Below are 25194 nucleotides of genomic sequence, written 5' to 3' on the forward strand. Positions count from 1 at the left end.
GGAAATGCACGTCAGCAGGGGTGAAAGTAGTTTTAAATTCTTGCCGTTACTATGACAAAAACATAATATACACTGCTCAAAAAATAAAGGGAACACTCAAATAACACATCCTAGATCTGAATGAATGAAATATTCTCATTGAATACTTTGTTCTGTACAAAGTTGAATGTGCTGACAACAAAATCATACAAAATTCATCAGTGGAAATCAAATTTATTCACCAATGGAGGCCTGAATTTGGAGTCACACACAAAATTAAAATGGAAAAACACACCACAGGCTGGATCCAACTTTGATGTAAACAAGTCAAAATGAGGCTCAGTATTGTGTGTGGCCTCCACGTGCCTGTATGACCTCCCTACAATGCCTGAGCATGCTCCTGATGAGGTGGCGGATGGTCTCCTAAGGGATCTCCTCCCAGACCTGGATTAAAGCATCCGCCAACTTCTGGACAGTCTGTGGTGCAACGTGACGTTGGTGGATGGAGCGAGACATGATGTCCCAGATGTGCTCAATCGGATTCAGGTCTGGGGAACGGGTGGGCCAGTCCATAGCTTCAATGCCTTCATCTTGCAGGAACTGTTGACCCACTCCAGCCACATGAGGTCTAGCATTGTCCTGCATTAGGAGGAACCCAGGGCCAACCGCACCAGCATATGGTCTCACAAGGGGTCTGAGGATCTCATCTCGGTACCTAATGGCAGTCATGCTACCTCTGGCGAGCACATGGAGGACTGTGCGGCCCTCCAAAGAAATGCCACCCCACACCATTACTGACCCACTGCCAAACCGGTCATGCTGAAGGATGTTGCAGGCAGCAGATCGCTCTCCACGGCGTCTCTAGACTCAATGTGAACCTGCTTTCATCTGTGAAGAGCACAGGGCGCCAGTGGCGAATTTGCCAATCCTGGTGTTCTCTGGCAAATGCCAAGCGTCCTGCACGGTGTTGGGCTGTGAGGACAACCCCCATCTGTGGACGTCGGGCCCTCACACCATCCTCATGGAGTCGGTTTCTAACCGTTTGTGCAGACACATGCATTTTTTTGAGCAGTGTATATATATATATAGAATCACTTGACAATGTGAAAAATATTTTTGTTGTTAAGGGACTGAGATATTTGCTCACGCTGTACACTTAACACAATTGATGACCACCTCCATGCATTCTTGCTCTCTCCACAATACAAAACTTCTGGAAAGTAAATAACCACCAAACTTTTTCAAACCCCAATCCCCTTGGCAACCACTGTGTTTTGGAGGTGAATGCGCTCTCGTGTAGCGTAATAAGCAGTGTTTTTGAGCTGTGCTGTGTTGTTGAAATTGAGCAGAATAACATGAAACACAATTAGTTCATCTCTTTGTTTTTAATTGAGAGAGTTTGTAAAAAGCAGACCAATATTAAACGTAGCGGTGAACATTTCAACCTGTTGACTAGCCGAACCAAAATCACCTGAAAAAACTACGCCCTCTGGTTATTGTTGGCTCTGGAAAACTCATGTATGTAGTGCATTTTATATGGAGGGCTAGACCCTCCCTTTTTGATTGACACCTCATTTGGCCAATCACATTAAGAAATGGGTTTCCAGAGTCAATAGCCATGAGATTCCGTAGAGTATATATCTCTACCGCCATATATAGCCATCGCCACAAACCGTGGAAGGTAAGTTAAGAAGAGAGATGATGATCAGTGAGCAACATTATGACTTCATTTTAAGAAAGAGCACCACAGATGCAATGTTTGCTTTGAGAGTGTTGATGGAGAAGCATAAAGAAAGTCACAAAGAGCTTCACTGTCTTTGTGGATCTAGAGAAAGCCTATGATAGGGTACCAAAAGAGGAACTCTGGTACTGCATGAGGAAGTCAGGAGTGGCAGAGATGTTTGTGAGGGTGGTGCAGGACATGCATGAGGACATTGAGACAGTGATGAGGTGTTCAGTAGAGGAGTGACAGATGGGTTCAAGGTGGGGGTGGGACTACATCAGTGATCAGCTTTGAGACCCTTCTTGTTTGCAGCAGTGATGGACATGCTGACAGATGAGATCAGGAAGACGTCTCCAAGGACTATGATGTTCGCAGACGACATTGTGATTTGTAGTGAGAGAAGGTGGAAGCAAGTCTGGAGATGTGGAGGTATGCTCTGTAGAGACAAGGAATCCAAGCACATAATATATGGGTGAGAATGAGAGGGAGACAGGTGGAAATGTGAACATGCAAGGAGTAGAGGTGTTCAGTAGATGAGTTTAAATACCTGGGGTCAACCATCCAAAGCAGCAGATAGTGCACATCTTCTTTTAATAGAGCCATTCACATCAGTTCAAGTAGAAACATTACATTCTGTTATTCGCTGATGGTGGCACAATCAACAGACAGCAGAAAGAGCTGCAGTCTGCAACCCACATTAACCAGGAAATCTCATTTAAGCAATGCAAGTATGAAGGTGCATCAGCCCACAAACAAACTCTGTACAGGTGTCACCTTTTTTTTTTGAGCAACTGTTGTGATGCACCAGACTAAGGGCAATCACATTACAATGGATCCTGTTATGTGTACTTTTACAGGGGATTTTACCGAATGACTCTGGAGTGCAAACACTGAACCAGGCTCAACTCTTTTGCAGACGAGTCTTTGCTTTGATTGTCACTTCAGCAGAATAATTAAAATAAATGTTGCCTGACCACAAAGGATGTGCTAGCAAAAGAAACACAGTTTGTTTACTGTGGCCCTCCATTTATTACTGTCGAGGGTATGTTTAACCACGCAGCACAGGAGCTCCAGGCTGTGGGATTTTTACTTACCTGAACTCTGGCCAGGACTCAGTGTCACAGTTTCTTTTTGACTTGAAGCACTGACTTTGAAAGCGTTGATCTGAAAGGCTGGTAACCATAGTTTTTTTGTTTTTGTTTGCACTGCAGAGTTACTGTGTGGGCAGTCTGTGCAAAGCAACCATTAGCACCATAGATATTTTTAGTATTGTTAGGTAGCAGTCAAAGTTTAGGAAAAGCTGATGGTTAGCAAACATAAATTGAATATTTGACTTTGTGATATTTCAAAGAGTAATCCTTATTTCATACAAAGAGCGAGAGACACTTGTGAATGTTGCAAATGATGCATTTATTAAAACAGTCATTTTGAAGTATATTAGCAGTTAGACCAATGAGCTTCCAGTATTACGAGGGAGACAGATACAGTTTATACAAGCACAGCCTCTCATCAGAGACTCATACTGAGATGTTTTCACTTATTTGGAATATTTTTCATTGGCTTCTCTTCAGCAGCAGACGAACCCATCGTAGTGTTTTATCCATACTCGGCTGGTCACATTATGGAAAAATACAACCGAAGAACAGGATGTCTTGCTATAACTATCTTTTTGATTTTATTGTTTATAATACTGGCTTCCTTAAAATAAAATTAAATATTTGAACTTTTTGTGTCAAAGTTAATGAGTCCGCTTAAAAAAGTACCATCATTTTGAATGTTTAGTGCTTCTGTTGCTGTTTTCTTCCACAGAAATGGAAAATAGTGTCATTTTTATGTAACGCAGCTAGTCAGACACATGCTGCAGAATCCAGATACTTTCATTCACCGCTGCATGAAAAGGGAAAGGCAGTTGTTCCATACTTTACAGTAACAACATTGTGCAAGGACAGCAGTTATCATGGTACAGTGACACAGACATACAGAAAAAAAAAGAATATAGGAAAAATATTTACACATACTGTACTGAAGTATACAGAAGCCAAGACTGGCTGTGATTGACTGTGATTTTTCTTAATGCTGTTATTTTAAGATAACGGTGACAAAATTTATAAACTAATCAGCTCAGCATAACATTATTTCTATTCATAAGAACAGGAATAATGATAAAAGAGTGGGAAAAAAAGGAGCTGCGCCTCTGACACCAACCACAAAGCCACAGAACTGCTTCACCCTCATGTGAAAAGAACGCATCTGCTGATCTGAGTGCAGGTGTTAATACAACGATAAACGATTTTACTTTCTGTTTTATACTAATGAGAAAGAAAAGCAAGCTTAATAGAATAAAAAGCACATGTATGTTTGTTACATTTATTTACGATGAATCATCTTCATGCTCAAATGGTGCATCAAAAGTGCCGTCATGATTCATGACAAAGAACCGAGAGAAAAATAGATATTTACAGAAAAACTAAGACATTATCAATAATTTAGACTCTCCAGTATTTTATTAAGCATTTTGAAGGCAGCCAAAAGCCCCCCAGCATCCTGTAGTTTGACACAAAAGCATTTTAAAAAATGACTTACAATCACAGCCATTCAAGACTTCTGTAGACGTGCACAACACATGCTGTACATAACATTTAAAATAGTTCACATTTCGACTTTTACATTCAACATCCGCATACAATAAAAGTGTTATCCCACTCACTCGCTAACAGTTTGAAGGTGTGAAAAACACACAAAAACTCCAAACCACACATTAATGTAGTGCATTAATTATTAAAGTTAGTTCAGTTACTCTTCCTGTGTGAAATGCCACTTTTTCTTCAAGTTAAAGTGCTTTTAGTAATATTTCTAAACACATTTACCCCATTACAGGTTCATATGAAAGAGCTCACGTTCATGTAATGATGACGATGATACAGAACTTTAAAATCCCTCGTTAGAAATGCTACGGTGCCAGTTTTCACTACTTGTTGCAGGTGTTTGTTTTTTTCAATAAAAATGCAGAAACAGTACTGTGAATCAGTGATTAGCACATCAACCTTCAGCTTCACTGCAAAACTAATGCAAGCCAGATAAAATTCTTAAATTTAGATGATGGAACCAGTTTGCTTTCTATCTGCTGCCCTGAGGTCTGTACTATGGAGGAGAATTCATCTTATCCAGGTAACTTCAGGGTTAATTCTGGGTTTTCTGTACTATGAAAGTGGTTCACTTCTAACTGTGGGTGTAACTTATGCTGCAAATCTAACCTGTTCCAGAGGCCATGTTACAGATGAGTGATCGGTACGTTTGAAATCACCGCCTACAGTCCAAACAGTTCTCCAGAAAATTGTGTCATTATTTCTGGAAGGTCCCTCAGACCTCTGCGGGGAAAGTAGGAGGATCCAAAGTTTTTAACAGAGTCTAAATTTGTTGCGTTTCCCTGAAGAGCATCAGTAATAAACACCGATTCATAGACACATCTTGAGTCCGTGGTTTTTCCTGTTGGCTCCAAACTATTTTACAACAACGTTATTGTTCTATAAGCATTAATATATGATCCTCAAACAGGACACCTGTTTATACTTGCTGACCTCGTATCAAAGTTGTACACAGACTGATCCTGTGTTTGAATTCTGTTTTTATATTTTTTCTTTATTCTCGGGCCAATGAGCACCTCCGAGGCTGCAGCTGAGAGAATAAAACTCTCCTTTAAACATTAATTTAATGAAGTGCTCGATTATAATCCATCGGATTCTCCCGCGTTTTAGTGACAGAGCTGTGATACTGATAAATCTGTGAACTACGCAGTCAGCATTTTTGCTGACTTTCCTTCCTGCTTTCAAAAAGCTTAAACTTTATTAATATAGTAGGTCTTTTACAATCTTACAGACCAAAGAGCTTAAAGCCCTCACACCCAATTATACAGTGCTGTTAATCCTAACTACAGCACACACACACACACACACACTGCATATTCACACATTCATACTCCTCACACACACACACACACACACACACACTCACACTGCTGATTCTCACACACACACACCCACACACTGCATATTCACACATTCATACTCCTCACACACACACACACACTCACACTGCTGATTCTCACACACACACACCCACACACTGCATATTCACACTCTCACACGGCTGATTTCTCTGCAGCAGCTGCATTTTTTTTAAATTAATATTATAGTTTTATCTTCCTTCCAGCCCCTCTGCCAGAGGTACACTTCTCCATGTTTGTAATTTCTCAGATGCTTCCAGCACCACCCTTTTCATGTGAACCCCTGGTTTAATTTAGCCAGCTGATAACCAGCTTCCTGTGACCACCTGACTGTCGATATTAAGGTGAGTAAATCCAAGATACCCCGGATATGTTGAACTCGCTTTGTAGTACAGAGCTCAGATCTCTTTCTATTTAAGAAATATGGTGTAGACACTAATTTGCATTTAACAAGATTTAATGGTGTATACTTTAGAAAATCTGCATTTTTATAAGTCAGGTTTGTAACCTGCTCCCCTAACATTGTAGGGTTGTGTATATTCGGTGTATACAGAATTGTGGTATCCTGCGCTGCCTTGACACCCAGGCGTTCGATTTCCTGCCACAGTTCAGAAGAACCGCACACAGATGCAGTTTTTGTTGTTTATGAGAATGTGGCTTCTCCTGTTCAGCAGCTCGTTTCTTTGTTCTTCCTGCCTCTGCCTTATCTCAGTTTCACATGACCTTTCAGAACCTCTTCTTTCTCTCGTCTCTTTCACACATTACTAATTCGTACGCTCAGCGGGCTGCTATCCCTAACGCGACCTCTTTCACGCCCCCTCTCCTCCCCCCTGTAGCTCTCCTCCAGTCTCATTTTTTCCAAGTCTGTTCCATCTTCTTTGCCCTTACGGTGATGGGACCCCTGAGACTGCGCGTTTGGAGGCAGGACCTGCTTGAAAAGGGGCGGAGTTTTGGTTTTTGCCACTTTGTCAAAAAAGGCAAAATCGGCCACATATTTTCCTGACGGGGACAGGGAGACAACAGGGGGGAACTCGTAGCCCCAGAGGATCTCGTCCGGAAGGTAGGATGTTCGAACCTGGCAGGTAGCGGAGGTTGGCTCAACAGTGGCGCTCATGATCACCAACAGCTCAAAGTCAGCCAGCTCAGGGTCTGTCCAACCACCACCTACAACGAGAGGAGAATTAAGGTGACTGGTCTCTGATGCTTCAGCCCTTAAAAAACAGATATCCACACATAATAATTCTGTTCATGCATATATTTTGTGCCAGAATATTTATTTGTTCATCTATGAAAATAGGTTAAAAACAAAAACAGCTTTTCCTCAGAGTCTTTGTTATGCTCATGCAGCCATAACAAACTGCAGTGCATCAGTACCTCATATTTAAAAAGTGAAGTGAAATTATTCTTGCTTTTCCTCCACATAAGAGGGAGAAATGTATGCTCCCTCTTTCATGAGGCAAAGGCCTTCTTCCATATCAGAAAATGTAAACTACAAGGAACACTGTAGCATGGTGTGAGGTGGAGTGAAGAACAGAACAGCTGTAAACATCTGTACTGACTCAGAACACAGTGCATTTGAGCTAACGTTCACAGGCATGCAGTCTAAGGGCATGCTGGGAAAACTCCACCTTGCTTCCCTGCAAAATACATTTGTACCCCAAACAAAAACAGAGCCGATGATATATAATAATACATAATATACACGCCTTTTGTTGAGATTTTTGTTGAGAAATTAAAACTCACTCTGTTGTGCCTTTAGTACTACTTAGAACACAGGGCAATGGTGCAGCCTCTTGTGGTGAAAAATGAGTATTACAAAAACACACACACAGACACACACACACACACACACACTCAACAATAAACTGCTTCACAGATGAAATAAATTAAGGAACTTAAGGCAAAAATTATGCTGGCAAAAACTTCTGACACCTTTTCATGAACACAGAAGAGCCTCAGTAACAGATGAATTCACTAAAAGATGATCGTGGAGGTTTGTAAGAAAGGTACACATAAACATGCACATACACAGCACACAATTACATTTCCAAAACATAAAAAATCCCCACTTATGACTGACAAAAACACTCAAAGACTCACAGAGACACACACAAATGAACTAATGTCTAAAATGTCAGTAAGCATACAGAGTAAACAGTGCTGCCTGTCATAAACCCTCTGATCAGAGATGTGTGTGTGAATGAGCAACCTCCATAGCAAAATACGACATGCTGGAAGACATACGCACCCAAACAAGCGAACACCTGCATCAACAGGCCTCGCTCTGAATGTGGACTCGCTCATCTGTGTAAACATGTCTTCCCCTAGCCCAGACCCAGAATCACTCCCACCAAGGCCAAAGCACCACATGTCGCAACCATTTATACTCACAGTGACACAAATGTGGCTCGGGGATTCTCTCTGTTGTCCTGTTACGGGTGGCGCGAAAGGCCCCATCTGCATTTAGTGATCTTCTGAGCACGCCTAGAAGCATAACTCTAAGGATCTGCATTGTTCATCTTTCAGCTGAGATGTCTGCCCACCATGAGATATACATTAAAATACCCTCTAAATAATCTGATGCATTATCGTGACCTTTAATAAAGATTTTTATGGCTGTCAGGATGAATTGAGGGTACAAATACATTATTATTTTGTACTGAGTACTTTTTTCATTGTAATGAGTAATGTAACTCATTGCAGTGTCAGTTTTGTAATTGAACTAATGTTCAGTGTCTCCATGTTGCTTTTGTTGTGGCAAAAGAAAAAAAAAAGAATTTTAATGAAGCATTTGCAGCGTTTCTGTCTCCCCGCGATTCTCTGCTGTATACTTTAAATGTATCCAGTCGTACGGCTGTGCCGGAGAGGCAGAGCAGGAAGACAGCAGACAGGATGGCAGTTACACTGTGGAAGATTTTCATTATTTAGCTGAGAAACTTTAGCATTATGAAGCACCTGCACTGCTCCATAATGCTGAAACTCTCACTGTTAGCTTTAAGCTGTTACAGGATGGAGGAGATGCTCCCAGTATCAGCTCACTATGCAATCAGGTGAAGTTTGTGCAGTAGGCAGTGCCTGATCAGTATCGCTAACAAGCTAACTGCTATACAGTTTATTTTTGATAAGACAAAAGTTCCTGTCCTCATTAGGTAATGCTGTAATGGAACAGATTGCTGCTGAATGGCTGTAATTTTGTATTCTAACTAGTTACTATTAAAAGTATCCTTAACCAACACTGCTTATCTTCATCCGCTGCGCCTTCCTCGACCAAAGAGCTCTTTAAAGTTTCACAATCCCTCAGATTTATGATAAGCAAAGACTTTCAGTACACAATTCAGGGCAAACATTTTAGTTCTTAGTTTCTGTGTGGAGTTCAGCGATGATGTGGTTTAGGTGTGCTTCTCTTATAGCTCAGCGGCTCGACAGCAAAAGTATTCTGCTCTGCTGCTCCAACTGTGCATGCATGAGTTTTCCTCATTGTGTAATTGATATGACACACAGTGATACAAATCTGCAATCTTTAAGGTGGATTTGGTGCTTGTAGTTGAGAAAAAAAAAAGTCACACAAGTATCACAGAGGAAGCTCATTTCAGTGTGTTTTTCTACACATGTAAATGCAAGTCAGTTTACTCAATTTTAGTACGAGTCCATCAGAGGTCCGAGCTGCTGTAAGTGGATCTGTGCAGGCTTCGTGTCAGCACCGCAGACTGTACAGTATTGTGCTCTAATGAGGGGTGTCTCTGGCAGTCTCTCTCACACACATTCCAGCCAGAGAAATCCTCTCTTATAGAGCCAAACAAGCCCAACTCTGAACACCGAGAGGCAGCCAAGCATGCAGCACATGACCATAAATACCAACACACCTACATACACATACATGCTCAGTGTTCATACAGTCAAGGTTCAGGCATACATTTCATGCAAAATACATGTAAGAAACTATTTTATACAATATGAAATATTTTTTGTCACATCAATGGTAATAACTAATAAATATTATGAGGTTGATACAGGTATATTAATATTATAATAAAATGGTAGGTATTAAATAAAACTTTCCATTAATTCTACTGTTGTCCTCTAAGCCAAGCACACTGTTCTGACTTGTAAACTATCATTAACATCATTTTTAAAAAAAAAAGACATTTCTGTCTTGTTTTGTTTTTTGTTTTTTCACTGCAGATTTTTTTTTCTACCAACAGAAGGTTTAACAGCTTTGCGTTTTGAATAAAAAGTCATTTGATGCACATTATTTTCCTGGAGCATGAGAAACAAAGAGACAAATGATGCAGAAGCCTCATAGTTTGCTCCCTGCAGTCTGCTAAAGCACCTGTTAAATTAATAAAAGGTTTGTTTTTTCTATGCATTTGAAATAAGGATTTTTGGCCATCAAAGGCACCTTGCAAAAAAAAAAAAAGTTTAATCTTTACTGTTGGAGTTCTGCAGCACATCTGCACATCTTTTGCATGTTTCCCTTTTTTTTTTTTTTTTTTTTTTGCTGTTTGCATGTAACTTCAGAGTTCATGATTAGTTACACAATTCAGCATGCTATGATGTGTCACCATATAAAAAGCCCCAGGATCTGAAAAGCTGGCCCATCAGAGAAGTGCTTTAAACCTGCATTCTTACACAATGAAGTCCAACTGCATAGAAGTCAATGGAAAATAATATTACTGCTCACTTGATGTATTACAGCAATGATCAGTGTCCTACTGCAGTTTATGGTCTCACTCACTAGTTTCAAATCTTCTTCAGTTCAGCGTGATGTTAAATTTAGTCCCATTTTGAGTGAAATAAAAAAACAAGACAGAACACACTCAAAAATTATTTATGCCCAAAATGATGTCTTTAAATAATTTGGTTACATGTAAATTTTCAAGATAATTTTGTTACAAAAGTGCATGTAAAATGTTAAATTTAATTTAATTTATTATTTAATTTATGGAATCGGGTCAAATGAAATCTTCTTAATTGGTATAAATTCAAATTATATTAAGCATGTTTTCCTTAATGATTAATTATTTAAGTAATACCCTGGTAATAAAGAGAGCACACAACATCATCAAGGACCGCACCCACCCACAGCACCCACTGTTCACACTCCTGCCGTCTGGCAGATGTTACAGGAGTGAAAAAGCAAGAAAAACAACAGTTTCTATCTACAGGCCATCAGGCTACTGAGACACTGACTGATTATCAAACTGTGATTGTGTATATATTTCACTTGCTATATATATATATATATATATATATATATATATATATATATATATATATATATATATATACACTTCTTTAATTTTATTTTAACTTTGTTATTTATTTCAATTGTGTGTAGGGCAGTCGCAAGTAAGAATTTTTGCTCAGCATAACCACTGTGTTTTGCGGTTTATATGACAATAAACTTCTTGAATAAATAATCCTTTGATATGATACATTTCAACTGTATTTTACTCAAAGTTATCGCTTCATGTTTATGAAGGCAAAAAGTCATTTTTGAGTGAATGCCTTTGACCGTGACTATCTGCGACTGACCAGGTGCTACCCAGTTGTCAATCAGATCAATTCCTTGAATAAATGAATGAATGAATGAATGAATAAAACTTTATTGTCTTCCATGGTAAATTTGTCTTGGATAAACAGTGTTACACAGCTGCAGTTTGCATAATTAAAACAGAGAGATGATACAAAGTAATAATAATAAAAGTTCATCTTTAACAACACTCATATGCATGGTGGTTTGGCTCCGGGCCTTTTAAACAGTGCTGAGTCTTTATACAATAATACAATAGATGTTGCGAGAAATGAGAGCTTGTAGTGGTTTGATTTACAACTACTTGCTGTGTAACGTCTCCCTGAAGGTAACAGCTCGTATTCTGTAAAAAGGGCATGGGATGAATACTTAACAATCCTATAAGCCTGCGGTACAACAATTTGCTTGGTTACTGTTCAGTTGTACCAGCAGACACATGAAAGAGTGGGTGTTTTTCACATCCAGCCAGTAATAATAATATTAAATGACTATTTCATGTTCAAGGTTTTTCCCCTAACCAAGAAAAAGGATCCCACTCATTTACAGTCTATGGACAGTTTATCATATCTGTTGCATAATTCTGATTAGAGCCGGGATTTACCTTTTGCTGCCCAGGCTCTGAGGGGGCTGCTGTCATCGATGACGTGGTAGAAGGTGAGGGGGATGATGAGGAAGGGGCTGTCGCTGGACGTGTCCACCTGGAAAGGCACATTTCGCTGGTCCAACCGCACCGTCTCGCCCTCCTTTGTCAGGGACGTCTGAAGCAACTTCCCCGTCACCTGGGAGCCAAGATGTAGTGAGTAAATGTAGCCATGAGGTTGGAGAAGGCCTCCTGTAACCAGAAGCCCTCAGGTTTAATACCTGCAATGGCCAACGTCGCCATGAAAGGAAGCGTGTCCTTAAGCAAGGCACTGATGTGTCATTCACTTTATTTATCACCAGCAAGTCTTTACACAGCAAAGCAAGAACTCAAATGACAGGAAAGAATTTTTAGAGGGAGGAAGTGACTCATAATACAAACATACTTTCCAGAAACTAAACATAAAGAGTAATTATAATCATTTCTAGGAAGGCCTTCAGATACTACAGAAGACAATTTAAATGTGCTTAAGCTGCTCATATCCGTTTATGTTTTAAATGCTGGGCTGTGGAGGTGAACATTAGTAATGGAGCCAATGAAAATTACACAGTGATTCATCTTTTTGTCACACACATGTAGTTCACACGGGTTAGCACAAAGGTTATTAAAGTTAACTGTATGAATACAATTATTTAGGTAATTAAAATAAAATAAAAACTAGACTAGAAGAAAAATGAACGTACAAAACTAAACTAAAACAATTTATAATGAGGTTCTTTGGGTTGATGTTATATTCAAAAGCTTTAGCAAAGTGTGTGTGAACAGTCTCAGGCGCACGCCTGACAAATACTCTTCATTACCTCCTCCAAGGAGGTCGTGTTTTGGTAGCGTTTGCGTGTCATTCTGTCTGTAAACACAACAGCTTGAAAAGTTTTGAATGAATTCTGATGTTCATGTTAACAATCCATTAAAATTTGCCTCACATCCACCGAGGTCTTCAAGGTCAACTTCAGGATTTATTGGATAAAAATGGACAAAAAGTCTTATAACTTAGAAACTGTGATTCTTCCAAATGTGACGTGTATTGTCAACATATAGAAAGTACCCTATAATTTATTTATTTATTTATCTTATCTTATAAAGACTTAAACTATCATGTCACATTTGACCTCTAACCTCTCCTTCAAGGTCATTAGATCAAAGTGACATATAGAGCTATTTAAAATTATGTTTCTTACTGCCATTGTTTATACTGACAACATATAGGAAATGATATATGGGGAGTCTAAATATGATGTTACTTTGGACCTCTGACCTCTTCTTCAAGGTCAAATAAGGTCAAATTTTCATAAAAAATGTTTATCATTAAAATGTTTATCTTTAAAACGATACGGATATATGGGGATCCTAAATAGCACGTTACAATCTGTATCCAAATATCAGGTCACATTTGACCTCTGACCTCACTTTTACATTTCATATCTGCCTTTCCTTCAAGTTGACCCCAAAATGTGTTAAATATTTGAAGAAAGTGCCATCATGAGAAAGAATGAGCTGCCTCGTTAGTTAGAACTAACTTTATTATGAAACAATGAATTTTACTAAACAATTAAATTAATACTACATGTGTACTATTTCCAGTATATTAAAATGAGTTTCAGTTGGGCAAATAAAAAGCAGCCTGCACTTTGCATTTGTTTTTAATGCTCTACAAACTTCTTAAAGTACATTTAAAAATATATATTAAAAAAATACATTGTTCCCTTAAAAGTAAATACTGCCCAGAAAGTGAGCTGCCTTGGGAGAAGTTTGAGCTCTCAGAGATTTTCTTGTGTTGTAATTAAAAAATAAAACTGCCATAGAAATTAATATTAAACATATTTTAAACCAAAAAAACTTAAATTACCAAAACTTAACAAGTAATAAAATAAAAATAAAAATTTAGCAGAAATAATCAGACTGCAGCTGCTAATGGTCAAAATGAGCATTACCTGGCATCCCAAGAGCAGACTTTTACGCATGTTGGCCACTCGAATCATGAGGCAGGGCCGCCCCTCGTGATTCGACACGACAGCATGTTGGCTAAACTTCACCGTCTCTCCTCTCTTCTTGGGACGAGCAACCTGCAAGAGGAGGAAAGCAAAGTCACCAAGCATCTACCAAGCTTCTCATTTCATTTTTTAAATAAACTAACCCAGACATGTTCAGAAAAGCAGACACCGAAGGAGGAAATTACAAGAACATGTTGATGAAAAAAACATTCTGCAGATTTTTAGACCGCAAGTGAGGAGGAAATAGCTGCGATCAACCTCATCATCACAGATCAGAGTTGGTAATAATGCTTAACTTGACATTTACAAATACTGACTGTTGCAATGATAAAAATCAGGGTGGAGAGATAGGGGCACAGGCCACAAATAACAACATCCTCAGCTAATGGGAAAATCTGTCAAATGGTGCCTAAAGAGAACAATATACACAATGTACTATACATGTTTTTGAAATGAAATGTTTAAGTATTGAACAAAGAATCTGAGCATGCAAACAGTTACAACATAAACAAAAAGAAATGAGAAAGTACTTCATGTACATAAAAAGTATATATGTTGAGTCTAAACATTTGTTAGGATAGCAGTTTAGTGTTTACTCAGGCTTGAACCCAGACCCCTGCAGGACTCTACCCTTTGAGATACGAGTCATCATCTAACCCAGGTGAGCTACAGGTGCGTCCTAATCAATCAGTCTTAGTTCTGTTAAATAATCAAAACTGTGCAGAGTGCCTCACAAGAGATGTAAAGTTATTTGTTTCCTGTTCAAGGTTTTATCAAGCAATTTGTACGTTTTCACCTCTGCAACAATCAAATTTTGCGTTTCTATTCAAACCCAAAATCTACCTTTGCGAGGAAGGTGCCTGTGATGAAGATCTCCATCACCATTGTGACGACCAGCTGAAAGATGAGGAGAAGAATCGCTACAGGACATTCCTCCGTGATGCACCGGAAACCGAAGCCAATTGTGGTTTGGGACTCAAGGGAGAAGAGGAAGGCCCCGGTCAGGGTCTTCACCTCCATTACACACGGTGTATGGTTGGAGGGAGGGTCAAACTCTGTAAGCATGCAGGCGGAAAGGAAGATCCATTTGATGCAAATAAATTACAGAAGAATCACTCTGTTCCCTTTCTTAGAGCTCACTCTCTGTAATGAAGACGTGAACTCTTGTTTGACTTCCTTCATTATTTGCTCATTCACAAAAAGGGCCATTTGTCTGATGTAGCTATAAGTATGAAATGTCTATGAAGGACCAAATAACATCTTCTGCTTAGTCACTCTTACTCTCCTTTTTCCACCTCATGTCACTTAAACACTACAAGGTGATGAAAAGTTAGAGATTAGCTATTTTATGAGAGCAAGATTATCTGCACCGCTCACGACAATCCACGTAAACAGGAACAACTAAGGCCTCAGTCACACAGAACTAGAGACCAGTTAGCAACCACTGACCGGCAACCACCGGTCAGGCAAAATCTATATTCCCCAACCAGCTGCAAGTAGTTGCTAGAGGTTGCTGGCTAATGCTGGGTGAAGCTGGTTGCAAAGAGAGAGCCTCCTTGTCATTGCTTTGGTCGCTAGCAGATGACAGTCACTCATATTGTTGTTTGCAGGAAAGACGCCCACTGGTCTGCAGACACTCACCACTGTACTCTTTGAGCTGAAGTGAAATTGAAAAAAGTGTGACACAAACCAGAAATGGAGAAAGTTCATCTTCAAAGTAAAAGTCGTGTCTTACTGCTGTAACTAACACATTTCAAAAGGCGCTTTGAAGGCAAATGGTCTCTGTTTCCCGGTTGCACTCCACTTTTCACAGTTTCACTACCAGTTTTACAATTAGCTTGTATGAGTTTACAGTCAAGTTGGCCTCTCCCATACAAACAACTAGTGACGGTGGCATCCTACTAACAACCACAGCACTCACAAGAAGGATTTCAGTGCAGTCCCATGACTAATTTCACACTAGCACCTGTCAGCAGCTTCCAGAAACCACTCGCCTGTGATCTCAGAACATACACGTTTCCCTATCCACTGGCCCGGTGTCTGGGCCTGGGTGAATGAGGCTTTAGCAATTGATTTCACAGCTAGCAGCCTCCACAACCACTGGTCAGGGAACACACATTTTTCCCAAGCAACAGGTAGTTGCCAGATGGTTGCCAACCAGTCTCTAGGCCTGTGTGACTCAGACATAAATGATGCTGCCACCTCTTGGATCCTTAAGGAAGCGACATTGTTGCTACTGAGATGTTTTATGTGGAGATACAGCACTTTCTCTGACATTTCATGATGATTTCTCATTCAGTATGACAATTAGCTTTTTTAAGTTTATGAATGATTTGGATTTTTGTGTCATTTGCCCACGAGTTAAAATCTTTTCTGCTTATACTGTTTTTTTTCTTTCCTGTCTTTTCTGACTCTCCACCATCCTCCCTTCTTTGTCCTTACCCTGCAGGTCTCCATGCACCATGGCCACCAGGTACCAAAGTACTCCAAACACAAACCAGGTCCCAGCAAAGGTGGCAGAGAAGAGGAAGAACTTGTAGCGCCATTGCATATCCAGGAAAGTCGTCCAGAGGTCACGGAGGTACAGCGCCCCTCTCCCACTTACGTGCTCAATGCGTACATTGCTCCGCCCATCTTTGGAGAGGACTCGGCGCTCCCTTCTCAGAGCACTTGGCCCGCCAGGTGCTGCTCCTCCACCTCCTGCAGGAGCAGCAGTTCCACCTGTGGGGGTCAGCAGGGGCTTGGTGATGTCAGTCTGCGTCTGGGAATGGCAAACTTTTTGAGGGGAGGAACCTTCAGAGGAAGGCGAAGTGGCTGAAGTCATGGCCAATGCTGCATGGTAGGAGAAAAAGAAAGAGGACACAGCAGGAGGTAAGGACATGAGGAAAGGTGTGCAAAAAAAGAGGTATACATAAAAAGAAAAGAAAGATTGTGAGGGGGAAAACAGGGAATTGGTTGTATGGGCAGTGAGATAAAGTGAACAACAGGTGGTTTGAAAGGGCGCAGGATGTGTGAAAAAGAAAAGAGGGAATTCCATAAGCACGTGAATAAGAAAGATGACAGAGTGGAACATTTGGGAGGAGAGGAGAAGAAGAAGAGGGGGATTAAAAGCACATTTTCAGCTGGACAGTTGTGTGGCTATCCACGGTGGTCCATTTAAGACCCCTTTCTCCTTTCACTGGAGGCAGCTGGCCTTGTCAAAATAAAAGCCTCCTTTCACAATGATGGCACAGCTGCCCTTTCACATTAAAAGCATGAAAGCACATGCTCATTCACATGTTGGTTGCACAGGACAGCCGTTGAATTAATATGAGGGGACATTAGTGACCTTTTCTTCAAGAAAAAAAAAAGGTGGTGTCTAAATTCAAACCACGGACGCTGACATTATTTGCTGGGGAACACCCAGTGCAGTGTGTTGAGGTGTTTTTAATGAAATATTAGTGGTGAGACTGCCTTAATGCTGTAGCCACCAGCTAGGATTTTCCTCCACTCTTCTGTATGACTGGACTGAACCTATGAACTGCGTTTGTGGTGTTGGTGCCTTTTAGAGCATTTTCAATCCTCTGATGAGTAATATGGGTTGCTGTGTGGTTAACTGCACTTTCAGACTGTCCAAGAAGTCTGTGATTTAGTTTTGGTGAGTGAAATCATAGTGTTTTATTAGTCTGTTAGCACCAATTATTACGTATCTGTGTCTCTGCAATGCAGTAATGCAATTTATGGATCTGCATTGCTAACCAAGTTTCCTTTTAGCGACAAAAAAGTTATGAGTTCCTAATAGGTGGTGCCACAGTTTGTAAATCAGTTAATAATAGCGCTATAGCACACCCCTGATGAACTGAAAGTAAACAGAAGAAATTACAGTAATATGTCAGGACAACACTGCTCACTGACCTTTGACTACTTTTCTCTGTGTTGTATTTCATGGTTTGCAGTGGTGATGTGTTAGATTATTCTCTGCCTCCAGCTACATGTCTGCTGTTTGCTAATTGTGTGTTCCTGTTTCAACACAGTAACGCTCCAAAGTACAAAACCAGGTCCACAAGGACATTATTTTGAGAGTTTGGAAGATTTTGATGGAATTCCAACCAAATCCAGTACCTCTGGAATGACTTGGAAAGCCAGCTGCAGGTCAGGTCTTATTGCCAGACACTGCTGTTCTCTGATGCTGTTGTCGAGGAGACCAAATCCCTGCAGCCCGGCTCCAAAGTCTAATGAAAAGCTTCACTGTCACAGCGGCGTATCGACACCCATGATGTTAGAACCACTCAATACTAGAAAACTACGACTTCATCACGCACAGACAGAGCTTGTCATAAATTGTCAAGTGAATGGCTGGTGATACCCTGTGATGGTACTGATACTCTGTGATGGTACAATATGTGACAGTAAAAGGGTTTCCCATAGTTTCAATGACACACTAACTAAGAGTGGTCTCCCACTCCACCCCTGGGTGCCATGGACACTAATTGTCATTTTATGGATTCCCTCCTGTGCGCTCAACAATCTCACCCTCATTTGGGCTGCACTTTTTCTTTCTCCACATCCTTTTACTTTCTTCCTCCTTCTTGCGCTCACTGTTTACTAAACAGCCCTTTTGTCTCAAACTGCCTCTGCTTTCCGGAGCAAATATAACAAAACCATAAACACAACAACCCAAACAAAGGCTTAAGAACCGAGGCAATCTGATACACACTGTCCTTTCCTGTCCTTTCTGACCCCTGTCTCTCCACTCTCCGTGCTCAGCTCACACAGAGTGAATGAATAGAGATCTGTGTTGAAGTCTGTCCTGCTATGAATACTAAGATGTGGAGGGAGCAAGAGGGGAGGAAGGCAGGGTCAGAGGCAGGCACATGTGATTGGCCTTGTCCATCTCCAGCTGACCTCTGAACCCTACAGAAAGCCTGCCTACACATACAGTAAACATATGCTCGTGCATTGGATGTATATAGAACAGCTAGAAAGTAGTACAATACCACCTATTGTTCAAAGGAATGTCTGGTTTGCAGAATGAAGACCTTAAAAAAAATCATGCATCAGCTAAAACTAATTTCATCATTTCCTATTTAAAGGATAAGGCCTGCTTTATTCCTTTTATTCAATTTTATTGTCCTGAAATACCACAAAAATACAAGAATTTAGCAAAAATCTAGTTCTTCTCTTAGTGAGCCAGTTTGTTTTAACTGAAGACACTGTTTTATCAAGCAAAAGGTGATTTTATCAGCAAAGACAACAAAGCAACAACACAATATTGGCATTTAATGGCCTTATGGTGAGTCTGATATACCAAGCAGACAATGCAGCATTATCGTTTCTTTTTGACCATGTTATAGTTCACATCACTGTAAGTCTAATGTGAATCTCCCAAGTGTGGGACTAATAAAGGTGATCTTATCTCATCTCATCTCATCTCATCATATCTTATCTTATTCATTCTGATTTTAGCTCTGTTTTAGACTACAATAGCCCAAAGGGGAAATATTCCTACTGTTCTCTCAACCTAGTTTTCTCTGCAGTTTTCAATAAATAAATAAACAACAACACAGATGGAATATGTTTAATCTAGTTAGTGATGAGAATGATAATCATTTCTTTCAAGACTATTTTTGAAGTCCAAAGACATGCAGTTAGTGTGGTTAGGTTAACTGGGGACTCTAAATTGCCCTGTGAGTGTGAATGATTGTCTGTCTCTCTGTGTTGGCCCTGCGACAAAGCAACATTTTGCAAATAATATAAACCCATATTCACACAGAAAACAGATCAAATGTTTAAATTGAGAAAACACCATTTTAAGAAAAATACCAGCTCATTTTTAATTTGATGGCAACAACACATCCCAATAAAGTTCGGACAGGGCCACGTTTACCAAAGTGTAGCACCCCCTCTTCTTTTGACAACAGTCTGTAAATATCTGGGAACTGAGGAGAGCAGCTGCTGGACTTTTGGGAGAGGAATGTTCTCAAATTCTTGTCTGATGGAAGATTCTAGCTGCTCAACAGTCCTCGGGTTTCTTTGTTGTGTTTTTCATTTCTTGATGCTACAAATGTTTTCAGTTGGTGAAAGCTCTGGGCTGCAGGCAGGCCAGTTCAGCACCCAGATTCTTCTATTATGAAGCCATGCTGTTGTAATAGATGCAGTTTGCAGTTTAGCATTCCATCCATCCATCCATCCATCCATCCATCCTCGGGGTCGCGGGGAGACTGGAGCCTATCCCAGCTGACACAGGGCGAGAGGCAGAGTACACTCTGTACAGGTCACCAGCCTGTCGCAGGGCTAACACAGAGAGACAGACAACCATTCACACTCACAGTCACACCTATGGACAATTTAGGTAACTTAACCCCACTAACTGCATAGTCCAAAGACAGTTTAGCATTGTCTTGCTGAAATATGCAAGACCATCCCTGAAAAAGACGTCATCTGGATGGGACTGTATTTACCTTTCAGCACCGATGGTGCCTTTCTAGATGTGCAAGCTGCCAATTCCATAGGCAGTGATGCACCCCCATACCATCAGATATGCAGGCTTTTAAACCGAGCACTGACAACAAGCCTCTTCTCTTTTCTGGTGATTTATGCTTCAGCGGAAAATCTACAGCGTAACCTACGATGTAACCTGAATCTTCTGATGATATTATGTTCTGTAGATGATGAGATACTCAAAGTCTTCACACTTTTACATCGAGGAACATTATTCTGAAATTGTTCCACAATCTGTACATGCAGTTTTTTGCAGATTGGTGAAGCTCTGCCCATCTTTACTTTTGAGGAACTCTGCCTCTCTAAGACGCTCTTGTTGCTCAGGTTTCTGACCTGTTGCTGATTAACCTACTTAGTTGCAAAATGTTCCTCCAGCTGTTTCTTTTCAGCACCACATACCTTTCCAGCCTTTTGCTGCCCCTGTCCCAACTTTTTTGAGACATGGTGCTGCCGTCAAATTCAAAATGAGATTATATTTGCCATGAAATAGTAAAATGTCTCAGTTTACATTTCTGATATATTTTCTGTGATCTATACAATATTGATTTATGAGATTTACAAATTATTGCAAATTATTGCATTCTGTTTTTACCTACAGTGTCTCAGCCTTTTAGAATTGGGTTTGTAGATGATTATTTCCCAAGCTGAGCTGTAGTTCCAGAAACCTGGGGCACTGCATTTGTTTGGAGACTGTTTTCTTTGGGGGATTAATTCATAATTTCAGATTTTGCTATTACTTTGTAATGGTTATACATATTAACATTTTGACTGAACTTTTCACTGTTTCCTTTATAATTGCTGGTCCTCATGAGTGCTCGCTATCAGAAAAATGTAAAATATCAAAACACTTGGTCTGTAGATACAGTCTCAGCCATAAAGAGCTAAATGTACTGTTTGCTATTTTTAAGCTGCATATCAACATTTAATAAACAGATTATAAGCACAGTCAGTCTCGAGCATCCATAGATGGCCATTTCTGTATAAACAAATAATGAATGATGGTGTTGTGTCTCATGTCTCATAAGTGCTTATGCTGCATAGAGGGTAAGAATACCAGTGTTAGCTGAGCTAAAGCAAATATTGCTCTTGCTGACAGTAAGACTGATGGATTCCCACACTTTCAAAATGACTTTACTTATTGGATGACCACTCAAGGTTGGGATCTCTTCCTCTGTGTCCACCCCTCGAGCCCTCTCCTTCCCTCTGTCCCGTGTGCACAAGAATCCTTTGTTTTCGAGGAGATGAAAGAGACAAAAGCCACCATTGAAAAATACAACTGAGCGAGTAAGTGAACGAGAGAGCAAGTTAGAGGGGGAAAGGAGAGGAAAACTGAGCACTGAAGTGTGTGTGTGTGTGTGTGTGTGTGTGTGTGTGTGTGTGTGTGTGTGTGTGTGCGCTGTTTGACACTGTGAGGGGGCCGAGATGAGGCGGGGTAAGAGAGAGAGTAATTACTTTTGAGGGGAGGATGGAGAGAGTTGGGCATCTGATGACAAAAAGAGTGAAAGAGGAGGAGAGTGAGAGATGGATGGTGAGGGAGAAAGAGGAAGAAGTGTAGTGGAGTGAAGGTGGAGGAAGCAGATCGGTGACAAAAGAGCGTCATTAGTATTCCAGAGGAGAGAGTAATCCCTTCCACTCAGTGCCTCCGTCCAGTGTCCACAATCATAAAGAACGCACAGCAGCCAGTACACTGCACTGAAAAGACTCTATACAGCACAGCTTGAATGGCTCCAACCACGGGCCACACCACAGCGGCCTGTGCGCTGGGCTGAAAGGACAATCTAAACAACAACACTGTGCCAAGAGGGCATCTGCTCAGCTCAAACTGTCATGAGCTGCTGTGTGACAAGTGAGTTGTGGACCCAAATATAGGACACAAAGAATCCAAAACATATGCCAAACGGAATAAGTTAGAATATCCTCAGGAACACAGAGCAAGGTTACACACGGCAACAAGGGACAACTAAACAAAGGGCAAGGGGAGACTGAGACAGTGTATATGTAGGAGGGTGATTGGGGCAGAGCGGAGACACCTGGAAGACACAGTTGAACTAAGCAAGACATGAGGAAGTAAAACTGAAAAACCGGCCACAAGAGACACTACCAAGATAGAAGAGTAAGTAATATAGACATAACAACCAAATACAGAGAAAGAGACTAGACAACCCGACCCGAGGAACACAAAGGGAACACAATCGTAACTGAAACAACAAAGAAAGTGAATTTCACTCTCTCTAGGAGACTTGAGCAGTGCTTTGTATGTCCAAACTTTATTTAAATCTTTGCAACATGCATCTATAACTAGGGTTTGGGAGTAAACCTTATTAAATGTATCATTTGCAACCAATTGATGGATATTTAATATTTGATTGTAGTTTTGCTTACAGGCAAATAACATTTGGGCTCAGAAAGGTGTCAGTGCACTAAAGCTGGAAAATAAATTTAGCTTTCATGAAACAAAAAGGCTGCTGGAGTTCATTCAGTGCATGCAACAAGCAGCTCCGCCTCCATCCTTAATTCTGCAGCAGTATATTTACGCATTAAATGCAGCTGCCTGTGAAATATCACAGCAAACTATATGTGTCATTTTCTGCATTTGCAGCTTTAACTTATATCTGTGTTATGATGATCTGTATTGTATTGTCTGCACTTGATATCAACATGATTTACCTTCATTCAGACTTTAGAAACAGGAAGTGTTTACATTAACCTGTTTTTCTCAATATGACTGCAGACTTTACCAGATTAAATCCAAATCTGACGTGAAGTCATTCATTTCCACTTCCTCAGCCAGAATTAGTGGCTGCAGAGTTGCAACACTGACCTAAATTAAACAGCAGAGAGCAGCTGTTGGCCCCGGGGCAGTCATTCAGGACTGACTTTTATTATCTTCTTCTAAGTCAGTAGTAGCCAAAGCTTTTCTCAGTCTGCTATAAGTCAGCCTGGCCTACTGCTGCTGGTGGGGATTTCTCACTGAGAAGCTGTGATTCATTTTGACCAAATGTTTCCAGGCTCAGATTTTCTGTAGCACAGTGAGACACAATCACACCTGTTGTTTCCTCTGTGGTTTGTACAGCTCTTTTTTTTCTTTTTTTTTGGTCTGCTACGTGTGATGTACTGTACAGCACTTCAAGACCGAAACAGGCAGCTCTAAATTAAGTATTCAGTGACTAAATCAAGCTTTTCCTTTGGAAACTTTTGTTGATTAACAGCTCCATAACCTCTGTGGTACAAATTCAACAGTGGAAACTCCTCGATCATTTCACACCACTGAGAGCCCTCCACACTGTAAACACAACTCAGCCGCACAAGCCTAACAAACAGTCCAAGAACTGTGCTGTATGCATCTTCATATTTAAAATACTGCAAGAACATATATCAGTTACATTCATCACAAATATAAAAATACATGTAAAAAAAATGCAAAAATACAAAACTTAACCTTGTATTCATGTCACTGTGAGTAGAAACAGTTACAAAATACACATTTAGGAACATTTTTCAGATTGTTCATGTGTTTCTTACCTTTACGTGTTCACTCTGACCACAGCTTGGAAATTTTAAAGGTGTGGTTAATTTCACTTTCCACCAAACATGTGGAAAGAGATGCAAGTTTTAAAAAAAAAAAAGGTGTGAAATTTCAGAGTGTTGAACAAGGTGTGCTATTGACAGCTCACGCATGTTTCACATCCCCTCATCTCATTGTTTACCAAGTTTTCTTTTGCAGTCCGCCTGCGTCGTTGTCATCCTTTATTTCTAAAGAAAAAGAAACTCTCTGAGAAAAACATGAAAGCCGTCAGAGGAGAGGCCTGGATGAGGAGCACCCAGCGGTCAGTCAGTGTCCCCCCCAGCAGCACACTGGTACTGGCAGCACCGGTTCCGGCTCACTGTTACTGGATCATTATGTAATCGGATGAGCGCAGTTCACTCCTTCTTGCATGTGTGGCTTTGCGTGTCCACACAGGGAGAAGTTAAAGAAGTTTGGGCTGCCCACTCCTCCGGAGTCCACCCTGCATGCATCTCTATATAAACCCAAAAGTATTCCGACCGACGGTGCTTCGCGACATTTTTAATTCATTAATTCAGCTCTCCTCCCAGCTTCTCCTCCTACCCTCCCTCTCAGTGTCTCTCTCTGACTGTACGCTATAAATGGGCCTCTTTGTTGCGAGGCCTCCTCCGCTGCTTCAGCCTTTGTCAACTTTCTCATGTAAATGTTCGATGGTCATAAGATACAAGCCTGGAAGTTGTTGCACTGAAAAGGAGGTATTTACAAATCAAAGGCAGGAAAAAAAAGAAAAAGAAAAACTTGGCTTCTTGCAGTTTTTGCGTTGGCCAGGATGCAGTGAATGGATAATGTCGGTGCACCTCTGTGAAGCTGCGCCATGCCCGCCCACAGACAGGGGGACTTTGGTAGTGTAAAGGCGAGCGCACGTGGTCCTACTGTGAATGGATGGCACGAGATGGCCGGGAAGAATTAATTCACCAAGTAAGAACTATTACACTCAGGCACTGGCCCTGTGGTGTCTACTAACTTTACCCTTTGGTGTATAAAGGATTAAGTCTGCACTTCTTCTCCACAACGTTTCACTTGGGAACATCAGTACCTTTTACAACTCACATTCCTTTGCAGATCAACAGCTGACATTCAGACAGCATCAAGATGCCATAGTGATCAAGCCAACAGGACACTGTTGGTACTGGCAGCTACATTTAGAAGTTTTTACTGTTATGTTACAGCGGGGATACTTGATCAGTTTTTTTACTGCAAAAAAAAAGTTCTCAAAACTTACAGTATAATACCATCAGCTCTGTGGTCCCTGTATGATTATACTGCTGTAATATATCTAT

The 25194-nt window shown here is 40.6% G+C and overlaps 1 protein-coding gene across 1 annotated transcript; it reads right to left on the bottom strand.

The window, feature by feature from the left end:
• Nucleotides 1-5794: 5794 nt before the first annotated feature.
• On the bottom strand, nt 5795-24221 carry kcnj10a (potassium inwardly rectifying channel subfamily J member 10a). Its single transcript, XM_030753439.1, has 6 exons — nt 23872-24221; nt 16312-16701; nt 14713-14924; nt 13810-13941; nt 11840-12017; nt 5795-6869 (listed from the first exon to the last, which is right to left on the bottom strand). Exons 2-6 carry the CDS (start codon nt 16691-16693, stop codon nt 6460-6462), a joined length of 1314 nt encoding a protein of 437 aa, XP_030609299.1. The 5' UTR covers nt 16694-16701; nt 23872-24221; the 3' UTR covers nt 5795-6459.
• Nucleotides 24222-25194: the final 973 nt, after the last annotated feature.

The sequence above is a fragment of the Archocentrus centrarchus genome, chromosome 18 (assembly GCF_007364275.1).
Source record: "Archocentrus centrarchus isolate MPI-CPG fArcCen1 chromosome 18, fArcCen1, whole genome shotgun sequence".
Taxonomy (NCBI): Eukaryota; Metazoa; Chordata; class Actinopteri; order Cichliformes; family Cichlidae; genus Archocentrus; species Archocentrus centrarchus.

Coding starts and splice junctions, on each gene's coding strand:
- kcnj10a (XM_030753439.1), bottom strand. CDS start 16,693: ATGACTTCAGCCACTTCGCCTTCCTCTGAAGGTTCCTCCCCTCAAAAA. Junction 12,018..13,809: donor GTCTGCTCTTGGGATGCCAG/GTAATGCTCATT, acceptor CTTGGCTCCCAG/GTGACGGGGAAGTTGCTTCA. Junction 6,870..11,839: donor CAGAGCCTGGGCAGCAAAAG/GTAAATCCCGGC, acceptor CTCTCGTTGTAG/GTGGTGGTTGGACAGACCCT.